Here is a 25,503-nt window from a genome sequence, read left to right as displayed (position 1 = left end):
AAAGAGTATTTCCCGGGGATTCTTCCCATATAGGAGGTGTTTTTTAACGGTAAACATAATTTTTGTGAAATTTTTATAACCCTTAAGAAAGAACTCCCGAGGATTCCTAATTTGGCATTTTTGGGAGTTGTTTGAAAGGGAACCTTTTGGGCATTAAATTTAACTCGTGGAGTTCAAGTCAGGAAAAAAGAAAAGGTCTTCCGTTGAAGGTTTATTCTCCGGCATCAGACCATTTTTTGGGATGTTAAAATGATCTGAAAGAGAGCCAGTTGGATGAGTTTTTAATGAGAAATGTTAAGCCAAATTCATTTTGTACAATTGATTCACATAGAGAATATGTAGAGGTCATGGACATCTTCATATGATTTTAGGACAAAAGTTATCAAAAGATATCATACAGGATTTAAATATTGAAAAGGATACCTAAATTTATAAAGTTCTTGCAGCGATGCAAACAAAAGCCATTTTCATAATTTCATAATTTCATAATTTCATAATATCATAATATAATAATTTAATAATTTGATAATAATTATTTATAATATTAATCTTTATTACTTTTTTAATATTTACATGAATATATATCTATCAATTCTAAGCGTCATCTTAAATGATGAGAACTTGCTTAAATTTCGGTAGTTTTTGGCAAATGACATTCGATATTTGGGATATCTTTTTCAGTAACCAAAGAATTATTGATTGTGCCAGGGTGATTGATTATTGAAACGTTATTAATGCCCCACTTTTGGGAAAATAATTGTCCCTCTTCCATTTTTCCTGGAATTACAGACACACATCCCTCAAATCTATAAGACCAATATATTAACAATCTCCAGGTCAAAACTTTTCTTCCTATCTCAGTGTTGACCATTTGATTCAAGTCTTCTTCCGGTGTATATAGTTTTCTCTCCATTATGGCATTAACTAATTCTTCAAAACTTATCTTAGTTTCAGTGTTTTGGAAAATATGATTCAGCAATAACCAATCATCAACAAACATATGTTGGTATATGTACGTCAACGCTTCAGATGGGATTTTTCTGTTATTGCTCAATTTAGAGAGGGCGATTTTTGATTTGGAAATATATGATTCAGCCACTCTACCCTTTAGAAATTCGTATAAGACAGTCTTGGAAATTGTATATGGAGATTGATATTTGAATTCATTGGAATTTGAAATTGTCATATCCCTAGCGTTTTGTTTTGATAACTTTTGATATCCACCAGGGATTAAACAATTAAATGGCACCATTTTTGGAAAGAAATAACAGATTACAGCAGTAAATTCTTCGAAAATTAATGCTAAGAGTATAAATGAAGGTAGTTTCCAAAACTCTTGACGACGATGATATTCGACAAATTGCTTCCTGGAGATAGGGCATGATGCTATAGAGCTTTCTTTATTCTTTTGAGATTCAATCTCACTCAATTCTATGTATTTGTATAAATCAGTTGCTAATGGGACATTTGATGTTTTATCGACCTTATGGCGTAATTTGCTAGTTTCCTTATGAACTGTGTATATAGCCTGAACACCTTTCTTATAGTATTTAATAATGTAGACACCTAGTTTAAACCATTTGGTAATAGGTTTTCTCCAATTTGGCACAGAAGGATCATTGCTGACTTTATGAAATATTTCATCTTTTGGCAAAACCGATCTAGGTAGAGTACGCAGAGAATTCAACTCTGCTGATATTTCGACATTATCAGAATAGCCATCAACAATCGTCAGCTTGCTCTGCATGTATGCAGAACCTAACCTTTTCAAAGCTTTATTATCATTTAGTGACTTTTTAAAAGCATCAGAAGAAGCAAACGATATCAATTGAGTTGGTTTAACAGTGGAATATAATCGAAGGCCAGGCAGCGATTGACGGCAGAGAAGCATCTCCAGGAAAACGATCTATAACCCAAGTAGTGATTCTTTGAATGTATATACAGGTCTCTATATGTAACCAGTACTAGCATTATATCATGCCATAAGTAATTGTCAGGTCATCTCTTTAATATTCAACGTTGGTTTAAACTGAAAAATTTCAATGCGCATAGACATTTAGTATTGGGCATTTCTTAAGAGATCAAAAGACAGTAAACATAAAATCTCATATAGAGATAAGTTAATATACTCATAATTATAATTGATGGTTGCAGTTTAGAGTAAACTCTCTCATTTGAGTTGATTAAGGTTCTTTTCTCACATAAGATCTCCAAAAAATTGGGAATGGAATTAATTTTAGCCTTTCAAATCTAGCTGAGTTAGAACTAATCGTAATTTTAAAGCTAAAAATCGAATTTTATTAAGCATTATTATATGTTATGTAATTTGTTGTGATATATACTCAGATTATTTAATCATTGAGAAGCAATTAGGTTGTCAGCTTCTTCGATGATCTTGTTTGCATCATCTAGTGATTCGTTGCCTTGATAAGTCTTTAAGTATTCTTCTAGATTCTCTTTAAACTCACCTATCTTCTTGTAAAGTGTAGGAAGCAACCTTTCAGTATCTTGTTGCACTTCAATTTGCTTCTTCAAATCGTATGGATCAACTGAAGAGTCTTTCCTTAGTTTTTCAACATAATCTGTTTGATCTTTCAACTCTTGCTGGTAAAAGCCCTCTTCTTTAACTAATCGCTGCAAAGCCTTAACTTTGATCTCTAATTGTGTTGGTGCCATCTTTTACCCAATAATCCTAACCTAGACTGTTGTACCATTGTTTAAAACTATAACCACATCCCAATACCATTCGAATGTACCTTTCTTTAATCCCAAGTGTATGTATGTATGATTAATCCACTTCCATAGTAGTGGATTATGACTTTATTGATTAATTAATGCTTACAACATGCTTATACAACGTTCATAATGATAATATTTCTTAGAAAGCCATACATGCCAGTAACATACAACTGACAGGACCTGCCAATACAGCAATAGTTCAACGTTGGTTAGAGGTTATTGCTTATTACGATTGATTAGCTAAATTTCATTATTATAATTATATTTCTATATAAATTCTTAAATCTAAAATCCAACTTAACTTTGAAATTGAACCGCACCTCCAGGATGCTGCCAATGATGACGATGATATTATTACAGAGACGAGATTATTTGTATTATAAATTACAATACAACAATCGACTCCTTCATGCTTTGAATAATTATGTAAATTGGGAATATATCCAGATAAATTTGTAGTTTATTTGGGGAGGGGGACTAGAGTCCCTTCGATATTTCATTCACTGTCATATACATCATTGCATAGTATACGTGGTGGAGGTATTTCGCATTTAAATAATTGAACTGTTGAAATTGTATTCTTGGCTGATATTTCATCTGCATTTAGCGTGATATTTCTCATATCTGAAGTGATAACTTCAAGATCGATTCCACTTTTGTTTGAAATATTTCTAAATGTGTGTTTTTGTTCAATCACTGGTGTAATTGCTTCATCTTCTAAATCGGAATAAAAATCAGTGTCCTCACTACATGGTGTTTTTGCCATTGGCTCTTCAAAACAGATACTTTGTCCAATACTATTGATGTCAGAAAACTCGTCACCTGTACTCCATTGATCTCCACTACTGGTAGCGGTATATTCAGGACTTGATAGTACGTTGTCCAAATGGTCGTTGGTGACAGTTGGTTCTAATGACGGTGTTTCCATTAAAGCAGAGCCAAACATTTCTCCTACAATCTTTGGATGGTTTACATTAACGTTTTTGGATCTCTTTAGTTGAGATTTATCTGACATTTGGTTCAACACATAATCTATACCCTTCTTTAACTCTTCTGCGCTTTCCTTGTTGTTACCATCGATGTATGCTGCTATAATTTCATCCAAAATAACATCACTATGCGATTCCACTGCCTCCATATTCTTGTATACTGGGTTTGGTGGTTGAACCAATTGCATAGGCAATGGTGGTAATTGGACAGGCATCACTAAGGGTTTTGATACAAATACTAAGTCATATACTTTAGAATCTTCATTTTTATCCTGTGCTTGAATTGGTTTGCCGTTGTGTAGAGAATGATCATCTTTAGATGTCATAGATTTTGTTTCTTCTTCGATCATACTAACTCTTTTGCTATGCTTTCTAAAAGTTGGAATTCTTCCAGAACCCTTAGTTCTTTGCATATTTCTCTTTCTTTTACTTTCACGGAGGAATAACTCTGGGACTGAGGATAATCTTTGCTTTAATTTGATCGTTCCACCAAATTTTGAGGATAACTTTCTTTTTCCCTTAATTGGTTCAATAAAAGTATTTCCATCGTCAGTATGGGATAAATCATCTGGCAATGAAGGCAACCTTAACAAATCTGCTGAAGTAACGGTCAAAGATGCTGGCCTTAGGGCATCTGTTTCACTACTAATTCTTTCCCCTAAAAACTTTCTTGGCATCCTTTCCAAATATCTATGATTAATGAATACTTTTGAGAAATCAATTCTATGTCCTTTAGGTTTATAAAATCTTTTATATCTATACTATTACTGCTATATACTGCCAGTGAGATGGGTATATTTTCAACTCAATTAGTTGTTAGGGAGTTAAAAGAAAGAAAGACTCAATCTTGGCCATCAATTTTCTTATATACAAAACTTTTTGTCATTTGTCGTTCCTGTTGGAATGGACACCTTTGGCATTTTGGGAAAAGAACAGGTTCGTTTTCAGTTTCACTAAATCTGCTACTGTATAACCTGAAGATCGATTAAAACCATCCAGCGTCACCCCATAAGTACATCAGTACTTGCTTTCTAACCAGATCTTAAAGATGACCCATTCTTTTGTATCCATTAATGACATGGCTGGCTGTTATAGCATTAAATGCTGGGTTTTTTTCCATCTCATCGCCCGTGCACCGCGCGCTAGAAAAGAAAAAGTGCATATATATACATGGAAACCAAGTAATAACAATACCAGAAACAAACAAAGGTTTAGATGACGAATCGAACTTGAAACTATCGACTATATGATGTTCTTGGCAGCACAAGAACACTATCCCCCTCTTTTCGATTTAAAACCAGTGCGTAATCAGTATGTAAACAAACAACATTTATAAACATCATCATAAAGAATAATGAAAATAACTGGTGTGACAAAGATGGAATAAGAAGATAGAATTACGGTAGATTTGTTCTATAGTCGGAATATGTTTATCTGACATAATCCATGCCTTGCTTTTCCTCCCATTCGCGTAGAGCAGATTCCCATTCATCGTCATTGTCAACATCTACTTCTTTGTCTTGCATATCTTGTTCTTGTAGTAATCTCTTATGAGCTTCTATAGCTTCTTTATCGTATTGTTCTTTATTATCTATCCATCTTTCCTGAATATCATAATTTTGCATTGCGACACCTATCCTTGAAGCCTCTGCCCACACGGTGTCACCGCCCACTTCTGATGAACCGAATATATAACCGTTTGCTTTATCAACAACACTTTGCAAATGAATCATACTTTGTTTATCATCGATAGCCAAAACTTCGAAAGAAACCAAGTTAAAATCAGAAACCAGCTCACTGATTGCGCCAGTAAGCTTGTTGTACCTCTTGCCCAAAGCACTTGAAGATTCCTTTTCAATAAACGGTTCTAAGAATTCTAGTTCCTGGACCTCTGTATAGTAATCCAACCTAAATGGCAATTCACCGTATGATTTAACTAAATCTATCTTTGACAACACATTGACCTGAGGTAGATCCATCATCAGCATTGAACGTAAAGCTAACAACAGCACCGAAACGTATTGAGAAGGAGAAGTGATATAGTATGAATCTATCAAATTGACAACGCAAAATCTCATATCCAGCTCTTTTTCCAATTTTTTAAAAATATTAAACAGAGAAGAATGATGGGTGAACAATTCGACCTGACCAGGACAATCGAATATCAAATAGGCCTTCTCCTGTTCCACCAAACCTTTAATTTGCAAGATAAACAGATCAATGGACTCTTGCAGTGACTCGACAGCGTACATCAAACCACCGTTAGGACCTAGTTGCTGTTCTTGCATGATTTCCTCTATAGTTACGAAATCACGAATATCGACGGAACAAGGATAACTCAGCCTATCATTAGCAGGGTCCATGTTGATGACCTGTGAATGTCTACCAATAGCATTGAAGAATTGTGAGCAACCATTGCAATAGGTTGATTTCCCAGACCCTGGAGGACCAATAACAATTTGACCAAATGGCATCTTCTAAGTTAAGCTAGCAAAAAAAAAATATGGTCGAGATTGAAGCTTAAATGCTTATGCGACTGGTTTCGAGATGAGTGCTAGTCTGCAATGAAATGGAATGAACTCAAACCAAGCCCCACAATTAAAAGTTGAAGATTAAAATTCAAGTGTATATACCTTATGTTCAAACCTTTTTTTTTAATCTAGTATAATCAACAATAGTTAGTAAGATAGGTTGATGAAGATGCTGAATAATATCATGAAAGCTCATCGCATCGCATCACATCGTATCTCTCAGTGTGCGTTTCGGAACCAACCAGAATACAAATCCGGGTAAAGTGCATCACGTGAAACACATATGATCAGACTGATCATGTGACTAATTATAAAAAGAAACGACGAATATATCACGTGATCACATTTACCCGGGTTTTCCCAGTTTTCCTCTAATTTTCACCAAAAAGATATAAAAAGGTTTTGCTTCAATTTAAGATATACAGGATATTTAAGCTAAGAAAGGGTGGCAAAACTGTTAAAAGATTAGACACATCTAGAGAGATACCAATTGGAAACAGACCATTATCTCGTTAGTAATCTGAACTATAGATTTGTTAAATAACTGTTGTTGAATTTTTTTAATTTTCATTTAGAAGAGATATTGACTGATTGCACCAGAACCAGCACCAGCATTAGCACCAAAATAATAAAATAATATATTATAAAAAACACTACATTGATCAAAATGTCTTTGGCTCATGAAAATATAACAGTCGCTCCTTTGGTTCTTCTTTCCGTTTTGGACCACTACAACCGTACAAATACTCCTGCCAACAAGAGATGTTTAGGTGTCATATTGGGTGATTCATCTACCAATACCATTAGAGTCACATCTTCGTTTGCCTTGCCATTCGAAGAAGACGAAAAGAACCCAGATGTGTGGTTTTTAGACCACAATTATATCGAAAACATGAATGAAATGTGTAAGAAAATTAATGCAAAAGAGAAATTAATCGGATGGTACCACAGTGGTCCTAAATTGAAAGCATCAGATTTAAAGATCAATGAAGTTTTCAAAAAATATACAATGGGTAATCCTCTGCTATTGATTGTAGATGTCAAGCAAGAAGGTGTCGGTCTTCCAACAAATGCATACATGGCCGTCGAACAAGTTAAGGACGACGGTACCTCTACAGAAAAGACTTTCTTACATTTACCGTGTTCAATTGAGGCCGAAGAAGCTGAAGAAATAGGTGTTGAACACTTATTAAGAGACGATCGTGACCAAGCCGCCGGTGGACTGTCAATTAGATTGACAAACCAATTAAAGTCTTTAAAAGGTCTGCAAAGAAAGCTAAAAGACATAGTCTCTTACCTAACGAGAGTCATCAATGGAGAATTACCTGCAAACCATGCAATCCTAGGTAAACTCCAAGATGTATTCAATCTATTACCAAATTTAGGAGCCCCCGATGAAGATGAAATGAACTTGAACAACAAGGAAATCATCAAATCATCCAATAACCTGCAAAAAGCCCTAACAGTAAAGACAAACGACGAATTGATGGTCATATATATTAGTAACCTTGTAAGAGCAATAATTGCATTCGATGACTTGATCGAAAATAAGATACAGAACAAAAAATTACAAGAAAAATCTGAAAAGGATAAAGAACAACATGAAAAATCAAATGATATCGAAACTAAAAACAACTCATCCAAATCAGAATCAAAAGAATCAAGCAAATAACTGAAATCAACCACTATTTCCAAAAAGCAAAGTTAAAATTCAATCTAAAAACTAAATAATATAAATGCAATCATAAAGAATTTCAATTAATATCCGTGGGTCCTTTCGCATTCTTATGCATAAGTATACTGCTAATTCACACTTTATTTATATTTATATTTATATATACACCTACATTTATATAAGTAATTATATAGTTTTGTCATTAATAGATATCATGAACTTGTAATACATTTCAAATCCCAATTACAACATTGACCATCCCATCAATCGTTACAGTTTCACCATCCAAGTTGAATATTTTCGGTCACCTCAGCAGAGCTTTAAAATATTGAGCAACTTTAAAATCAGCATATAAGAAATATAAAGTCAGACGGTTCTTTGAAGTGTAAGAGAGAAGGATCTTATATCAGGTTGGGTAGAAAAATTGTGTATTCCAGTGTGTGTGCCGGTTTGTATTTTCCTAGGACTTTAGTCCCTTTCCACTTCCTCATCTCCTTCCCAAAGTATTGTAAGACTACTACGGTAAAATTTTTTGATATTCCACTATGTTTTGCAACAATATTTCATTGCAGCAGCAACGTTTAATAGTAGGGAAGTTTGGTATGTCTGCCTCTAGAGTGTTAAGTTGTACTTCCAAGGTCGCAATTAATGTACATTGTTCTCGTGGGTTGAAGGCTAAAACTTGTGTGAATAGTCAGAGGTTGAATACTGCTCCCATCGAGTTCACACCAAATTTGGTGTCGAACAATGTTACAGATCAAGATAGTCAGATAATGAACAAGGCTAGAAAGGCGTTAAGATGTACTACTGATGTTACAGATGATGATTCCAAGGCTCAAATGACGGCTGTGCCCTTTGATGTCAAGTTGGTTGATCCAAAGACAAAATTAGATAGAAGAATTAAAAGGTTGGAACAAAGTAAGAGTAGTAATAACAATTTAAAAGATATAAAAAAGAACATTATCCAACCATATTTACAATTGACTAAACCTAGGTTGACCATGTTGGTCATGCTGAGTGCAATTTGTTCTTATGCGCTTTCTCCATATTCTGCATCAATTAGTGAATTAATGTGTTTGACTATTGGTACTTCACTATGTTCAGGTGCTGCAAATGCCATAAATATGGGGAGAGAACCTGATTTCGACAGGCAGATGGTGAGAACGCAAGCTAGACCTGTCGTTAGCGGTGTCGTTACACCAATTCAATCATTTAAGTTTGCAACAGCATTGGGGATTGCGGGTGTTAGTATATTAAACATTGGTGTCAACCCAACAGTGGCTATTTTAGGTGCAAGTAATATAGCATTATATTCATGGATTTATACTTCGTTGAAGAGGAAACACATTATCAATACATGGGTAGGCGCCTTAGTGGGAGCAATTCCTCCATTAATGGGATGGGCTGCGGCTAGTCCACTTACACACCCGGGTTCGTGGTGTCTAGCAGGTTTGCTATACGCTTGGCAATTCCCTCACTTTAATACATTGAGTCATAACATTAAAAATGAATATAAAAATGCTGGTTATATTATGACTGCTTGGAAAAATCCATTATTAAACGCTCGTGTTTCTCTACGATACTCCCTTTTAATGTTCCCATTGTGTTTTGGATTATCATATTTTAACGTCACAGATTGGTATTATCAAGTTGACTCAGGTATATTCAATGCTTGGATGTCATTTTGGGCTTTTAAATTTTATTTACAACAGAGGTCTAACTATTCTAAAGAGATATTTGGTGATAAGACAAAGTTCAATAAAGGTATTGCACTGGCAAATGTTTACGCTAGAAAAACTTTTTGGGTAAGTATATTCCACTTACCTGCTGTATTGATATTAGCTATTCTTCACAAAAAGGGTCGTTGGGATTCATTCTTTGGTAATGAGGAGTCTACGAATCAAAAACTAAAAGCGACTTAATCATATCATGTAAATAAATATATTTATTTTATTCATTTGGTTTAAAAAAGGAAAAATAAACCAATACTATCATATAAATTCTTAATAAATTAACTTAGTAACAGTCATTAAATTATATATAAATGTAAATATAAACATCCGCTAATAGAATAGATGACATGTAGTTAATAACCATGAGCTTAATTGTATTTTTTAATTAATCTATATCAGAGAATACATACACAAATATACATATCATTAACGTTCGAAAAGACCATCATCTTCAAATTCTTCATCATCATAATAATTGTCAGAGTATTCTTCAGAATCTTCTTCTCCAGAACTACTGTATGCAACATTGCTACTTACTTCATCTTCAGAATCAATGTGTGTCTTAGTCAAGGTTTCACCCTTTAATGTACTTCTTTGTTCGACGACGTAGTAACCTTCAACGTAACAGTTTGTCAATTTACTCTTCTTTTCAATCTTTGCGTGTGGTCCTATGATTACATTTTCCAATATGACATCATCTTCAACTTCAACATTAGGCAACAAGATGGAACCTGCAATACGACAACGTTTGCCGATTTTACAACCTTGCCCAATAGCAGACATCTTGATATTACTTTTTTCCATAATTGTACAACGTTGGCCAACGACGGAATCGACACCAATAGCAGATGAAGAAGCATTGGTTTGGCCATGTTTAGTAGCACTTTGAGCTTTTATCTTTAATATATATCTGTTTGATTCCATGTAAGAATTCAAATTGTTACCTCTAATGAAGCTGGAAACATCAGGCAAAATAAAGATACCCAGGGTTTCCCTTTCTTCAGAATGTTGCCATGAACGTCTTCCAAGATCTCTGAATATTTTGGCTAGTGATCTTTTGCAATTGATCTGATCTTTGATTAACTTCGAATCCTTTTTAAAGTATCTAGGTTTGATCTCTGTTAAATCTATAGGTTGGACATCGTTAGTTTCGTCCTCGTTTGTGCTGTCACCATTGTTGTTTTTATCGTTTGAATCATCGACTGATAATAGTTTAACCAAATCGTAAGTACAAAAGTAAATAAATGAATTTAATAATTTGGTTGATACGGTTGCGTTTGGATATCTCCAAAGCATATGGTTTCTGATTTGTAAGTATTTTGTTTTAGCCACATCGTCCTTGGCGTACACGTCCAAAAGAACAGGTTGTTTATCAGTTTCAGAATTCTCAGAATAAATAGTGAAAAACTGTTTGCCCATTTGTTTCTTGTCGATGTTTTCCATCGAGTTCTTGTAATAGACGGTCATAGCTACGTTATCATCGTCTCTATTGCTGAATTGATCTATCAAAATCTGTGGAGGTATATCTGTAATGAAATCACAAGGTAATAGAACGAAATCGCCAGTGATTTTTTCCAATAACTCTTTTTGAAATGATTCCCCAGTGGTGTTACACTTAGAAGCGATGAAGTTAATCTGCTTAGGTTTATGCAAATGATGACTGTGGTACGACTGAGTCAGAGATTTCGCAACCAACTCGAACTGTTCGCTTCTCAAGTTTAAATAAGGTAATAATCCCTCTTGTATCTGTTCAATCTCTTCATGCCAAGCAACCACATGAATCTCTGTAAAAGCAGCCTGGTCACACCAATCCAACACATATTCCAACATAGCCCTATTACCAACAGGCAAAAGAGCCTTTGGCAGCCCATTGCTGACACCATGGTGGACCTGTGGTTGAACAAATGGCGATAGTTTCCCACCAGACCCACAAAATATAAAAGCTTGCAATTTCATCACTAAAAATCCGCCAAACTTGAAACGAAAACAAACTCAGATCAAACCAACAACTAGTAAATACACAATTGGCCACCTTGAAACCTTCAAAGACCTTCACTTGACCTTGTTATTAACACTTCTTTAGTACTTGAACCATACAAAAATTTTTCACTTTTTAATTATGTAGCTTTAAATTTTTCAGTATGGGCCAAAAGAGATGCGATGAGATGAGCTGAAGCCTAAGTGACCAAGATGACAGGATGATGAGACACCAGAGGGTCACAGGGTCAGCCAGGGGGGGGTATATATTTGGAACAGGTGTATGCAGTGTCATGTATATGTATTTAAATAGTTTTCTGATGAAAGAGGTGTGTATGTGTGTGTTATCTGCTTCCCAAATCAAGAGCAAAAGTCAGAGTGTCAGTAACTGTAAAGTGCATCAGGAAGTGTCATTGCACATTGAGAGGGGGGCAGTTATACTCGAGAAAAGTTATGGTTGGGAACGGTTTCCAATCATGGTGCCAATACTATGTGTATATGTATGTCTATGTCTGTATATATGTATAGTTGTATGTGAATTAGTAGTGTCCACCTGTTACCCGGATATCTCCGTGTATAACGACACACCACTGAAAAGTTCAAAAGTATAAAAAGTTTGGATATTTAAAGGACCATGAGGTTTTTAATTTGCCACCGTCAGGTTTAAGAAGGTAAAAGAGAGGTCAAGAGACTAACTTATAGTGGCAATTGCTGTATTGGAGTGGTTTGTTGTGGGTTGTTTGTGTTTTGAGTCCGAAAAATTTGAGATTTTGGGCCACGATTTGCCAATAATAGAGAGGTTATCTTTTTTTTAGGTGTTGAAAAATATTAGATTATAAGAATCTAAAGGGTATTACTATCTGTCATATACAAGTTTGTAAGAGATGAGCGACGAACAGGACCCTTTAATGGCTGCCTTCGAAGGTGAGGAAGCCGCTGCCAATGGCGCTGAAAATGCCGTCGAAGAGGTGGTCACAGAAGAAGTACAACAAGACATTGAAATGGTTGATCCAGTAGTAGAGGCTCATAATAAGGCATTGGGGGACTTCAAGAAGAAATTAGTGGAACACAGACGTTACGAAGACCAATTGAAACAACGTCGCCAGAACATCAAAGATATGGAAAAACTGTATGATAAAACCGAAGACGATATTAAGGCTTTGCAAAGTATTGGGCAACTAATCGGTGAAGTAATGAAGGAATTATCAGAAGAAAAATATATCGTAAAAGCATCTTCAGGTCCTCGTTATATCGTGGGTGTAAGGAACTCTGTAGATCGTTCCAAATTGAAAAAAGGTGTCAGAGTCACCTTAGATATTACTACACTGACAATTATGAGAATATTACCTCGTGAAACAGATCCTCTGGTTTATAACATGACTAGTTTCGAACAAGGTGAGATATCATTCGACGGTATCGGTGGTTTGACTGAACAGATTAGAGAACTAAGAGAGGTCATTGAATTGCCTTTGAAAAATCCAGAAATTTTCCAAAGAGTAGGTATCAAACCTCCAAAGGGTGTTCTATTGTACGGTCCCCCAGGTACCGGTAAGACTTTATTAGCCAAAGCTGTAGCAGCAACTATTGGTGCCAACTTCATCTTTTCTCCTGCTTCAGGTATAGTCGATAAATATATCGGTGAATCTGCTCGTATCATCAGAGAAATGTTCGCATACGCAAAGGAACACGAACCTTGTATCATCTTCATGGATGAAGTTGATGCTATCGGTGGTCGTAGATTCAGCGAAGGTACCTCAGCCGATCGTGAAATCCAACGTACTTTAATGGAATTGTTGACTCAAATGGATGGTTTCGATAACCTAGGTCAAACAAAAATTATTATGGCTACAAACAGACCAGATACTTTAGATCCTGCTTTATTAAGACCTGGTAGATTAGATAGAAAAATCGAAATCCCACTACCTAATGAAGCAGGTAGATTAGAAATTTTCAAGATTCATACCGCTCATGTTAAAAAGGCTGGTGAGTTCGATTTCGAAGCCGCCGTCAAAATGAGTGATGGTTTCAATGGTGCAGATATCCGTAACTGTATTACAGAAGCCGGCTTTTTCGCTATCAGAGACGATCGTGATCATATTATTCCTGAAGATTTAATGAAGGCTGTCAGAAAAGTAGCGGAAGTAAAAAAATTAGAAGGTTCATTGGAATACAAAAAGTTATAATGAAATATCATATATATATAATAATAATAATGGAAACATATATTTACATAAATATTTACAATAATTCATACTTGTAATATCAATACTTATTTCTAGTGCATAAACAAAAACTAATCATTCAATGATTTAAAATGCGTGTTGAACTCCTCATCTAAATGTTGCTTTAATAGACTGAATTTGTTCTTGAAATTCTTGCTACAATAAGAACAAATCAAATCAGATTTTGCTATCACTTCTTTCTCCATGTAACTAGCATCAGGAATTTCTTTTAAAGGTAACTTGTCCCAGTTAACAAAAAATTCTGTATTAAATGAGTTGTAATGCTTCTTATGTTTCATTTTAGAAGAATGGAAATCCTTTGTTATAACGTGGATATGCAAGTTTGACATTGATGGGACACTGTGTACCCCAACATTAATAAATTCAGTTATGAACTTCTCTTTATTTCGATATTCTTCGTCATCCTTAAACCATTTTGACCCTACCAACAGTGAATACTTATCTGAATAAGACTTATAGATATGATCCTGTGCAATAGCGATGTATTTGTCTAATTTATCCTTTACTGATTCCTGCAATGCTATTGTTGGGTGTTCTTTTGTAAGGAATGGGTTTCTAGGAAGAACCAACAGATGGTATTCAGATTTGGCAAATTTATCTGTGATAATTACTACCTTCTCATCAAAAAAGACTACTTCGTCTTTTGAATATTGAATTGGATCTTTGATGTATGGTGCCAAAGCTCGTTTCCACATTAGCTTAATGTTGTGTGGTATATTCTTGGCTTATATATTCACCAAGTTCATCTATCCACTGGTTAGTTAACAGTTCAATATGAATTCGTTAAATATGTACATGAAAAATTATGAAATTATATAACATATGAATATTTTGTTTATGTTCTTTATTTTGTTTAATTTGCTAGACATCATTGGTTGACGAACTTCTCAAAGATCTTGGCACCAATCTTATCCTTTTCCTCATCTGACAACACAGGTCTTTCAGCTCTGACCTTAGCCAACTTCTTCCTTTCAGCTAAGTAAGCCTTCTTAGTTTCAGTCAATGGCATCTTTGGAGCCATCAAGTGAGCAATTTCCTTAGCAGTCAAAGTGCCTCTTCTATGTTTGGAATATGGGTTACGAATAGTCAACAAAGATTCTTTTGGAATTGGATTTTTAACAATGGAGTCCACCCAGAATGTCTGTTCCCTAGCTACCACTGGATCTGTACCTAACTCACACTCTTCCTCTACAGGAGCCGGTCTTGGCCATGGGATAACCATACTTCTATCACCGTTAACATATCTATAAGGCATGACCTTCTTGTAATCCTCATCGTAGTAAGATCCACCAAAGACAACATCCTTGACTGCAACAGTTTTCAGAGAACCGTCCTTTGCAGGATCATCAATATCAGCAACTAACCTAATTTCACTATGGTCTACATCCAAAGGCATCTGGATCATATGGGAAGTCTGACCCTCAGTCCAGAACGGCTTAGGTAAAGCAACCATTCTCGTAGGTCCATTCTCATCCAAGATAAAAGAATTCGTACCTTCACGAAGTGACTTAATAACACAAATATTCCCAGCTTTAGACCCCTTCAAAAGAACAACACGGTCACCTGGCAAGTACTTCCAGTCTCTTGGCTTCGTGAACCTTTCACTCTCTAATACCTGGCTCTTCTCACTCTGTAAAAACAATGGTGTAGTCTTTCTACCAAATTTTTCATACATTGGCCTCAAACGTCTTGGCTGGTTTTCCAAAGTCCTAGCCAGTTTAGCCCTGACTTTCGTCAAATGCAAATAAGCTCCCTCCATTATTCACCTCTAGCAATACGGATACACACCTTATATGACTCCAATGGTCCATCAAAGGTCCCAAAATCAAGCTCAAATAAACCTTCTTGTCTTCAATATATTCCACTTCTTATATTCATCTCTTATGGGCTTCAAATTCTTTTTGATATCTGGAACTTTTTCAATTACACAACGTATATTGTGATGTAACACGTGATCAGTAATTGATATAATGTATGGGGGAGGTATTAGAATTGATGGAACTATAAAGCTGTTTGGAACTGGCCAATGCAATGGCAACTGGGTCTATCAGAACAATCCAATAGGTGGGATTAGTAGCTGGTTGATGGTTTAGTTGTTACCGATTGCTTTCGTTTGGGTTTTCCAGCACCAGATTTGCAAAACTTTCGAAGTTATAATAGTACACACGTTATAAAACACTACAAGGAAGATAGATATACATATACATATATAGATAGATATATAGATATAGGCTCTAGAAGTGATGGAAATAATTCAGTTGAATGATGGGTTAAGGAGGGGGTGGAAGAGAGGAAGGGTGGCTAGTTCTCTGTGCAGATGTCGATGAACTCTTGTTCATTAATTTCTCCGTCGCCGTCAAGATCAAACTCATCGATCATTGCCCTTAATTCTTCATCGGTGAGGTTTTCACCTAGCTCTTTAGCCACACGTCTTAGATTCTTTAGACTTATCTTGCCGGTGCCATCGTCGTCAAACAGCTTAAACGCACGCTTGATCTCATCCAGAGGATCTCTATTCAGTATCTTTTGACCCATGATCAGGTAAAAATCATCGTATTGCATTTGTCGACGCCCATCTCTATCGTACTGATCAATCAGTTCAAGGATTTCTCTCTTGGGAAGATCAAACCCCAAAGCACGCATGGCAACCTTCAATTCATGGTAATCTAAATACCCATCGCTGTTCATATCAAACAGAGAAAACGCTTCATATATCTCTTGTTTCTGTTCTTCCAATAATTGATCCTGCACTGGACCGGTAACACCAGTATTATTACCCTTGGCTACACTTCTTCTTCTAATACCACTCATCACAACTGTAGCACACTCTGATGGACTCCTAATCACAATCCTATTGCTTTCTCTCAAACTTATCTTCAAGTTCAGTTGCAAGTTTAATGCAAGTTGTGTTTGTTTTAATCGAATCGGTTTTATTTCACATACAAAAAAAGGCCTTAACTATGGTAAACTCGAGATGAGCAAGAGAAGCAATTGAGGTTTGGGATGTAAAAGGAGTTGCAATGTACTCAATTGGGTGGGGGATATTGGGATTGTGATGATTAGTTTGTTATGAATTGGTTTTAATGTCGATTAAGTTACGTTCCATGTTGGTGAATCGAATTTATGCCTATCTCGCGTAAGATCTATGTAATGAATGCATTGTAATATGAACCTTTATATACTTCTATTTTATTTATGGTTGTACGAATGGATCCCGGTTTGACCATGTAGCTGATGGTGTTGTTGTTTCGTAGTTGGCCATTTCACTGCTGGTTCAATATCCTCTCGAGGGTACCACCAATCGAAAAAGATTACTATTAGGTATTCTACGATCCCACATAATATGTACAAGTGTTTCGCCCAGATACCGTCTCTCTTATTGAATCGCTTCAACATTGTCAACCAGTCCTTATCATCTGGCAATGCCTCTTCGAATATGCCATCATAAACTTCCACAGTTCTCGCTGCAACATTGCTCCAATCGTACATGTTAGCTACTTCCTGATGCACCCAGCTTCTATCAAAATCATTGCTTCTAATGGTACTGATACCCTTGTTAGTTGCTTCTACAAGACTGGACACAGATATCTCATCGGCATATACGATGAGATCCTCAGGAAGCACTTCAGGTATCCCGCCTATTGCCGTGGTTACAATCAGCAAGCCACAAGAGGCTGCCTCCACAAGAACTGTACCAAACGCCTCTGTTAAACTTGCATGTAGATATATATCACCTTGACACATTACATCTCTTACTTTTTCATGAGGCACTGACCCTAACAATTGTACTCGATCTTGTAATCTATAAGTTTCGATCATTTGTTGGAAATCCACATATTTTGGCCCATCTCCGGCAATTATGAAGTTTACATCTGTATGGTTCTCACAAACGATTGGGATAGTGTGTGTCAGAAGATCTGAACCCTTGTTTGCAAATAGCCTACTTATTACAACTATGGTAATACCCTTTTTTTTGGATCTAACAATGCAGTCATCATTATCTTCCAATGGTGTAAAATCACTGGCCACTACAGCATTGGGTATAACGTACATCCGTTTAGGATCAGTCTTGGTACGCATGATCATGTTATCCTTACATGTATTCGATACACAGATGACTCTATCTGTGTTTGTCAAAGTAAAAGTAAGCAACTTATTAACCCAAATAGAAGTAATATTCCCAAACCCATAAAGTGAATGATCCGTGAAAACAGTCCTCAAACCTAAACTGTTAGCATGCAGTATACCTTCTAATGAGAAACTAGATGCACTACCATGACTATGGACAATATCAATCTGTTCTCTGATCAAAATATTTCGTATCCATGGAAAAGTACCAAACACATTAGGAAACGTCGTCTCTCGAGTTAAAACAAAATATGGAACATAGTACACTTTTAACCCATTAGTCAAATACCTAACACCAATCCTATCGGTACCATATGCATGGGTTACCACTACAACTGAATGTCCTAAATTTATCAGTTTCTGAGATAAATGGTAGATATGAAACTCTACACCACCCAATTGTGGATAAAAAAAATCAGAAAGCATAGCAATATTATAACCCATCTTGAATCCACTTAAGCCATTCACTTTAGCTTCAATTGCAACACCAATCCCTCTGCTTTCATCCACTAATCATATTCATCCTTCCTTTAATATGTAATTATCATCTAAGTTATCGAATTTTAGAAGCTTTAAAATGCTTATAAAAACCGAGTTATCAATAGAAACTATATAAGGTTTCGAAACACCATTTTAAGCTCATCAAGGCCCAAGGGATCTGTGATTTAGGTTAGCTCGAGCATTACAGTTAGGTTATATATCTATTGTCGTTGCTGGTATTGCTGGTCAGTGTGTTTTCAGGGAATTTGAGATGCGTTTGCCAAGAGATAGAAGGTATGATCGATTACCTAATGAAGAACCAATAGAAGATGGTAATGAGGTTGAAGGGAACGGTATTGAAACTGGAGTTGAAGGTGAGGCTGATGAAGGGTTGCCTATAGAACCTCCTCGATACATTGGTGGTGATGTTCCTGATGATCTTTTCCTCGGGAGAGATATTGAAGAGATGCAAGTTGAAGAACCTGAGTCAACAACTCCAGAGGTCTTATCTGATAAATTTAGAAGGTTTAGAAATAATATAAATGAAAGGGTAGTGATTCCTGTACAGGAGCATATTATTGATCCGATGACGTCTATTATGAACTTGTTATCTGAGAAAGTGGATTTTCAGCTGAACAAGATAGGGAATCCTTTGATCCTAAGACGTTTTTTTTATATTATATTCATGTCTATCGTTACTTATATTGTGGTTTCAAGTGGGTTATTGCCTACTGATAAGACTTATGGTATAAATGGTGGATTTTCTGATCATAGCATTTTGATGGAGTATGCTAGAGCTGCTGTGGATTTGGCTAAACTAGAGAGAGATCTGGAATATATCAGTAGTATGCCACACATGTCGGGAACAAAGGGTGACGCTGCTATAAGACAATACATCAGTCAATCTTTCACAAATAATGGTTTGAAATCGGTTTTTGAGAATGAATATCCTGCTTATGCAAACTATTATGAATCTGCTAGTTTGTCAATTATCACTTCAGATGGTGAAACAAAGAATATTGAATTGACTGAAGAAAATTGGAACCCACTTTCTTGGAGTGGTTCCCTAAGCGATGTTAATTTGATTTATGGGGGGAAGTGTACTTTCGATTCGATGAACAAGTTGAAAGATAGTGGTATGTTGGAGTCAGATTTCTTATTACTGATTCATTATGATAAATTGGTGAGCCAGCAGATTCTAATTGCACAAAAGTATAATGCTAAAGGAATTATTTTTATATCTGACTCTTATAACGGTAATAATGATGTTGTTAAAATGAAATCAGTAGCTTTACCTCAATATTGGCCTGGTGATATTCTTACTCCAGGCTGGGTCGGCTCCGTAGTAAAACCATTGGATCCTAAAGATTCACTTGCTGTGCCACATATTCCAACTCTACCATTATCATATAACCAAGCAAATGGAATACTTTCGTTAATTCCAAAAGAAGGTGTTGAATTCGAAGACGGTCATTTTAGCGGTAAACCAGGTAGCATCAAAGTGTCTATGTCAGTAGAAAACACAGAAAGAAATCGTCACCCTGTTCATAATGTGGTAGCAAAGTTGCAAGGTAGGGAACAAGGTGATAGATCTATTATTATTGCTGCACCAAGAAATACAATCGGTAAAGGTGCAATTTATCCTGACTTTGGTACAGTTCTATTACTGACATTAGCTCAGTTGTTTGAACAGATAAAGTATAAGTTTGACTGGCACCCCCTAAGATCCATTTACTTTATTTCTTTTGGAGGAACTGAGTTTAACAATGCTGGTGCAACTGAGTTTGTAGAACACAGGCGTTTTGAATTACGTGAAGATGTTTACTCTGTTATTGATATTTCTCAGTTAGGTATAACTGATGACTCTAAGAAAATTGATGTTCAAACGCATCCATTGTTGAGATCATTATTTAAAAACGAAAATATGAAATCGAATTTTGATATTTCTGTATCAAATGTCCATCAATATGGTGATTGGACACCATTTTACTCTGCTGGTATTCCAGTTTCGGTTTTATCGACAAATGATATGTTACAAGGTCTACCAGTTACCGAAACATCAGCGGATACGTTTGACCATTTGAAAGATCTGCTAGCAGATGCTAGTAAAAGAGAACTAATAACTGATATCATACTTTATGCATTCCAAAGTTGTTTGAATATTGCTGACATTCCATTGATTCCATTCGATATATTAGATTTCCATAACTTCCTTAACGATGCGATCAATAGACTAGATGACAATTATAAAGATCAATTGAATTTCAGTGGAATAAGAGAATCCCTAAAGAGGTGGAAATATGTTGGTAACGACTTGATTTCATGGAAACATAGTTGGAATAATATCGTAGTTGCACACAATAGTGGTTTCGAACCCTCAATATTATCATTGCATCGTTACAACTGGAATAAAAAATTATTTAAAATCGGCGCATCACAAACGTATGCAGCAGGTATTTACAATCGACCATTTTACAAGAACATTATTTTAGGTCCCACATTTTGGTCAACAGAAGAAGTGAACGAAGATACTTGGACGTTCCCAGGATTACGAGATGCAGTGAAGGATGAAAATTGGAACGAAGCACAACATCAATTAGAAATAATTGCCAATTCATTGAAATCATCAGCTGAAGTTTTCTTGGATACAGAACAGAACATTATCATGTGAATACCGACACTATAGCCCATCTCCCTTCAAAGCAATATTCGATTCAGAGAATATTTGGACGATTCAAGGTTGGTATTCTGTATTTTTTATTTTTTTTTTTTTTATCTCATACTTTTAGCTGTTCTTTCCAAAGAAATTCAAGTGAAACCAAGAATCTTTACGATTAACTGAATCACATACCCATGATACTCATAAACCTACTGCAATTCTATCTCCCAGTTACTACTACAATGACCTTGCTGGTGCTGTTCTCTTGGTACCAATAGCAAGATTTCTCTTATACCGAAATACGATTAGTAAGCCTTCGTTTAGTGGACAATTTTAAAGGCATTTTATATCAAAGTTTAAGCAACTGAAGAAGAAGAGGTGATGGTAGTGGTTATTTGATTAAGATGAAAGGCTGAGGTTATATATAAATAGGTCTAATTTAGGTGCATTAGGTCTAAAATTGTTGTCTGACTGAAGAGTTCAAGATATGTCGTTTCTTACTAATTTACTTTTTGGTGGGGTGAAGAGCAGTGCAGACCCAACCGGTTTATCTACAGAGAGTGGTTCAGGTATAATGGAATCTAACAATGTTGAAGAGCCAATTGTAGCTGGTCAATTCTATCCTAGAACTTTATATAAGTTCAACGGTCATGACGATGAGAAAATTTTTATTGCTGTCAAGGGAAAGGTTTATGATTGCAGTTCTGGTCGTCAATTTTATGGTCCAAGTGGACCATATTCAAACTTTGCTGGACACGATGCTTCAAGAGGTTTAGCATTGAATTCTTTTGAAATGGATTGTGTTAAGGATTGGGATATGCCAATTGATGATTTATCTGGGTTAACTGCTGAAGAAATCAGTGCCCTTAACGATTGGGAGGAACATTTTCAAGGCAAATATCCATGTATAGGTACTTTGGTTCCAGAACCAGGTGTTAATATATAATCACTGGAATTGATGATGGAATGAATGGAAAACATTGAGTGTTGACAGAAACAAGCGAGTTTCTGAGATATGGTTTATTCATATAAATCCATATATATATATATATTTTATACATTTTTAGGACTACATACGCAATAGGTAAGCATTATTTTTTTTTACATATGAGACTACGATGAGGAAGTATCTAAAATAATGTAATACATCTAGATAATGATATTCGATATAAAATACACACATATAAAGATAATTACTTATCTAATTATTTACTTTTTTTTGTTTATTACTAATTATTATTGTCATTAAATATTCCTTTCCCTCTTTTATACTTTAACCCAAGATTTGAATGAAGTTGATAGGTATTAAACCCCTTCTGTGGTCAATACCTATCAGATCATTGCCATAAACTTCACCTTTAAACCAATCGTTGTTAATCATTTCTGTGATTAATAGGTAGTCATTCTTGTGAAAGTTAACCAAGCCTGGTGTATCATTGTCGAGAAGAGGATATGATGCTTTTGCAAATTGTATTACACGTTCACCAGTAGTCGTGACTAAAGGCAGAGTTACAGTGATACCGTTATCTCTTAATCTACCAACTCTTGGATTAGAAGATGCAAATCCATTGGTACTTGTACTTTGTATTCTATCCATCTCATATAATGCATCTTCGATAGGATTTTTAGAGTCCTGGAGTACCATAGATTTTCTACGTAAATGTTTATTAGAATTACGGTTAGCACTCATTTCTGGATTCACAATAGTAGTATTTATGCTGATATTTCTTTCATGTTTATCATCTTCCTCATGATCACTAGTTGCTGGTGATGGTACTTGTAAATTCACAATTGATTTCCTTCTTCTATTGGTGTTATTCCAAGATTTTGCAAACCTTTCTGAATCATCTATATTACTGGCAAATGAAGTCACTGATGTGACCATCGAATCAACACTTGATCTATTCTTAACATGGCTGGTAAAATCAGTTGGATTGGATGAACTCTCTGATGATGAAAGAACTTCAGTTCTTTCATGTGGTTTATGTCTAGATTCAATCCTCTTACTCTTTATAGCTGGAACGACTTTAATTATCTCGATATCATCGTCAGTTGCATCTTGTTCTGGCTTCTCAAAGTTTCTTGCTACTTCAAAAGAGCTGTGTTGATATGTTGGGACTGCCTTGTCCGTGTGGGGTCTTTCAATTTTAGGTTCTTGTGCTTGATAATGACGATCTTGGTGGGTATCTACTTCTTTAATTTCAGGTCTTTTTTGCAACCTGGAAGACAATTTTCTTACGTTATCATTGTATTGGCTGGTATGATGAGATGAATAAGAACTCAAAAAATTATGTTCTTCTGGATTATTTCTGATACTTTGGGTGAAATATTTTGAACTTGTAGTTGAAGCAGAATAATCGTTTGAATCTTTATTGATTGAAGCTTTAGATCTTAATCTACCAGTACCATTTTGACTGGAAAATTTTGCAATATCATCCATTGCAGTAAATACTGCTAAGTGATTTGTTAAAGAATCCATTTTCATTTGTTCCAAAATACTAGTTTCAGATACAGATTCTGAATATTGTTGAATTTTAGCCTGAATAAAAGATATTCTAGTGGTCTCCATTTCTTGTAATTGACGAGTTAAATCAGCCCATTCGGATAACCAGAACTTTTGAGATGCTTTATATTCATGTTTTAAAACCTCTAGCTGTGACTGGATTTCTACTATTTGAGCATTCCATTTGGCATAATCTTTTTCATTTTGCTCAGCTTTTCTTCCACCAAGAATATTGCCTTGGTTTAATTTCAGTGCTCTTGCCTTGCCTTCTGCATCAATTAAACGATTGTTCAATTCTTTACAACCTTTTTTCTTGCTGTGCTTATCAGCTCTTAATTTTTCAATTTTCCCACTAAGAGTTGTATATCTTGCTTGTAGTTCACCAGAAAAGGATTTGGTGTCTGTATATAATTGTCTAAATATAACTTCACTTTGTTTGGAATGAGATTGAGCTCTAGCCCTTTCTGCATTTAATAAGTTCTTTAAGGCATCATTCAAATTACCAAATTCTGGATAGTTTTCTGTGTCTTTAAGGAATTTATCATTTATAGCACCCATTCTTCTTGCAAAATCTTTTTCTAACTCACTCTTGTGTTTAAAGAAACTTATAACACTGTTACAGGATCTAATACCTGATGAAATGTGACCAAGTAATACATTGACACCAGTTTCATTTTGATCCCAAAAACACGCCTCGTAACTATAAGACATGTTAACAATTCTCTTTTCTGATGGTTCCTGTTATCTTTTTGGTTTTGGTTAATTAATGTAGAATTTTTCTTAGCAAACGATACTTTCCTCCTCAATTGCAGCAAACAAAGGTTACTAATTAGCAGAATTGAATCAATATTTTAACGATAAAAGCAAGGATCCCTTGACCAAAAGCTACCATCCTTGGCATTAAATAGAAAATATTAAATTTATTAATTAATATGTCAGAAATCAGACATATTTCAATATATATTCAGATGTGATAATTTTTTGAGAATAAAATAAACTACAATAATCCTATCTATTTCCTAGGAAGGTCAAACCTTAACAAAGGTACAACTTCTCTCAAACCTAAAAGTAGACCAAATGTCTCTCTCTATTCGATGATGATGTATTATTTAACATATGTTTATCTCTTACCTATTTAGGTAAAATCATCAATTTCAATTTCGATTTTTCGAAAAATTCTATTGGTTGGTAGCGCCGTTACCTAGTAGATGAAAGCATTGGAAATATGACCTACTCAATGATCGATGTGATCGATATGGAAACTTTGTCTAACAATCAATCCTCTATTTCGAGAAGGATTCGTTTACGTTACCTCAAATCTGGCGTCAGGTTTGTTGGATAACTAGTTCCAATTCTTTTTTTCTTTTTAGTTGGCAACCAACCCACAACTTAACGATCATGTATTCTTTCTTTCTGATTGTGAAGAACGCAACCAGCATGGGTATCCTTTACGGTGGGTGATATTGCAAAGCAATGAATTGTTCTATTCGATTTGGAAACCCTCTCTTTCTATACTTAGCTATTAATTGAATTGATACTCCTATGTCCTGTGACTTTTTAGTTTGGGTATGGCTGAGCTGAGCATGTGTTGCAGGGCTATAGCATGCCTTCTGTTATAATGGCGATATTCTTGGATCTACTTTGGAGTTGGTGTATAGGATAAATATATTAATGAGATGGGCTTAAAACGTGTATCTGGTAGTAAACGCCAAAAGTAAAGTTAAAAATCGACAAAAATTGGAGAGTTTATTACATTGTCTTGTGCTTTACCTTGTGAGTGAGAAGTCGAACGACAAGTATAAGAACAAAATATTGCCACTAATTGTCCTTACTATTTAATTTAATT

At 35.3% G+C, this 25,503-nt stretch overlaps 15 protein-coding genes across 15 annotated transcripts; 5 read left to right on the top strand and 10 right to left on the bottom strand.

Annotated features, from left to right (window-relative positions):
• Positions 1–625: 625 nt before the first annotated feature.
• On the bottom strand, positions 626–1,891 carry PNT1 (Pnt1p; the record flags this gene model as incomplete). The annotated part of the gene is made up of 1 exon (XM_001644356.1): positions 626–1,891. The coding sequence occupies one exon, from the start codon at positions 1,889–1,891 to the stop codon at positions 626–628; it is 1,266 nt and encodes a 421-aa protein (XP_001644406.1).
• Positions 1,892–2,355: 464 nt separating this feature from the next.
• RBL2 (Rbl2p) lies at positions 2,356–2,676 on the bottom strand (the record flags this gene model as incomplete). The annotated part of the gene is made up of 1 exon (XM_001644355.1): positions 2,356–2,676. One exon carries the CDS (start codon positions 2,674–2,676, stop codon positions 2,356–2,358), a length of 321 nt encoding a protein of 106 aa, XP_001644405.1.
• Positions 2,677–3,235: 559 nt separating this feature from the next.
• On the bottom strand, positions 3,236–4,405 carry DSE3 (Dse3p; the record flags this gene model as incomplete). Its single annotated transcript, XM_001644354.1, has 1 exon — positions 3,236–4,405. The coding sequence occupies one exon, from the start codon at positions 4,403–4,405 to the stop codon at positions 3,236–3,238; it is 1,170 nt and encodes a 389-aa protein (XP_001644404.1).
• Positions 4,406–5,158: 753 nt separating this feature from the next.
• GPN2 (GTPase GPN2) lies at positions 5,159–6,202 on the bottom strand (the record flags this gene model as incomplete). Its single annotated transcript, XM_001644353.1, has 1 exon — positions 5,159–6,202. One exon carries the CDS (start codon positions 6,200–6,202, stop codon positions 5,159–5,161), a length of 1,044 nt encoding a protein of 347 aa, XP_001644403.1.
• Positions 6,203–6,926: 724 nt separating this feature from the next.
• RPN8 (proteasome regulatory particle lid subunit RPN8) lies at positions 6,927–7,931 on the top strand (the record flags this gene model as incomplete). Its single annotated transcript, XM_001644352.1, has 1 exon — positions 6,927–7,931. The coding sequence occupies one exon, from the start codon at positions 6,927–6,929 to the stop codon at positions 7,929–7,931; it is 1,005 nt and encodes a 334-aa protein (XP_001644402.1).
• A 548-nt stretch (positions 7,932–8,479) lies between these two features.
• Positions 8,480–9,856, top strand: COX10 (protoheme IX farnesyltransferase; the record flags this gene model as incomplete). The annotated part of the gene is made up of 1 exon (XM_001644351.1): positions 8,480–9,856. The coding sequence occupies one exon, from the start codon at positions 8,480–8,482 to the stop codon at positions 9,854–9,856; it is 1,377 nt and encodes a 458-aa protein (XP_001644401.1).
• Positions 9,857–10,093: 237 nt separating this feature from the next.
• GCD1 (translation initiation factor eIF2B subunit gamma) lies at positions 10,094–11,623 on the bottom strand (the record flags this gene model as incomplete). Its single annotated transcript, XM_001644350.1, has 1 exon — positions 10,094–11,623. The coding sequence occupies one exon, from the start codon at positions 11,621–11,623 to the stop codon at positions 10,094–10,096; it is 1,530 nt and encodes a 509-aa protein (XP_001644400.1).
• Positions 11,624–12,528: 905 nt separating this feature from the next.
• On the top strand, positions 12,529–13,827 carry RPT4 (proteasome regulatory particle base subunit RPT4; the record flags this gene model as incomplete). The annotated part of the gene is made up of 1 exon (XM_001644349.1): positions 12,529–13,827. The coding sequence occupies one exon, from the start codon at positions 12,529–12,531 to the stop codon at positions 13,825–13,827; it is 1,299 nt and encodes a 432-aa protein (XP_001644399.1).
• A 110-nt stretch (positions 13,828–13,937) lies between these two features.
• On the bottom strand, positions 13,938–14,582 carry HNT3 (DNA 5'-adenosine monophosphate hydrolase; the record flags this gene model as incomplete). The annotated part of the gene is made up of 1 exon (XM_001644348.1): positions 13,938–14,582. One exon carries the CDS (start codon positions 14,580–14,582, stop codon positions 13,938–13,940), a length of 645 nt encoding a protein of 214 aa, XP_001644398.1.
• A 173-nt stretch (positions 14,583–14,755) lies between these two features.
• MRPL40 (mitochondrial 54S ribosomal protein uL24m MRPL40) lies at positions 14,756–15,646 on the bottom strand (the record flags this gene model as incomplete). The annotated part of the gene is made up of 1 exon (XM_001644347.1): positions 14,756–15,646. One exon carries the CDS (start codon positions 15,644–15,646, stop codon positions 14,756–14,758), a length of 891 nt encoding a protein of 296 aa, XP_001644397.1.
• A 542-nt stretch (positions 15,647–16,188) lies between these two features.
• On the bottom strand, positions 16,189–16,698 carry CDC31 (centrin; the record flags this gene model as incomplete). The annotated part of the gene is made up of 1 exon (XM_001644346.1): positions 16,189–16,698. One exon carries the CDS (start codon positions 16,696–16,698, stop codon positions 16,189–16,191), a length of 510 nt encoding a protein of 169 aa, XP_001644396.1.
• Positions 16,699–17,076: 378 nt separating this feature from the next.
• SPT14 (phosphatidylinositol N-acetylglucosaminyltransferase SPT14) lies at positions 17,077–18,459 on the bottom strand (the record flags this gene model as incomplete). The annotated part of the gene is made up of 1 exon (XM_001644345.1): positions 17,077–18,459. One exon carries the CDS (start codon positions 18,457–18,459, stop codon positions 17,077–17,079), a length of 1,383 nt encoding a protein of 460 aa, XP_001644395.1.
• Positions 18,460–18,766: 307 nt separating this feature from the next.
• Positions 18,767–21,166, top strand: Kpol_1064p17 (uncharacterized protein; the record flags this gene model as incomplete). The annotated part of the gene is made up of 1 exon (XM_001644344.1): positions 18,767–21,166. The coding sequence occupies one exon, from the start codon at positions 18,767–18,769 to the stop codon at positions 21,164–21,166; it is 2,400 nt and encodes a 799-aa protein (XP_001644394.1).
• A 475-nt stretch (positions 21,167–21,641) lies between these two features.
• DAP1 (Dap1p) lies at positions 21,642–22,100 on the top strand (the record flags this gene model as incomplete). The annotated part of the gene is made up of 1 exon (XM_001644343.1): positions 21,642–22,100. The coding sequence occupies one exon, from the start codon at positions 21,642–21,644 to the stop codon at positions 22,098–22,100; it is 459 nt and encodes a 152-aa protein (XP_001644393.1).
• Positions 22,101–22,427: 327 nt separating this feature from the next.
• On the bottom strand, positions 22,428–24,368 carry HOF1 (formin-binding protein HOF1; the record flags this gene model as incomplete). Its single annotated transcript, XM_001644342.1, has 1 exon — positions 22,428–24,368. The coding sequence occupies one exon, from the start codon at positions 24,366–24,368 to the stop codon at positions 22,428–22,430; it is 1,941 nt and encodes a 646-aa protein (XP_001644392.1).
• Between the last annotated feature and the right edge of the window lie 1,135 nt (positions 24,369–25,503).

This window comes from Vanderwaltozyma polyspora, genomic scaffold, assembly GCF_000150035.1.
Source record: "Vanderwaltozyma polyspora DSM 70294 KpolScaffold1064 genomic scaffold, whole genome shotgun sequence".
Taxonomy (NCBI): Eukaryota; Fungi; Ascomycota; class Saccharomycetes; order Saccharomycetales; family Saccharomycetaceae; genus Vanderwaltozyma; species Vanderwaltozyma polyspora.
Note: the sequence above shows the minus strand (reverse complement) of the source record. Positions and strands in the feature narration are given on the sequence as shown.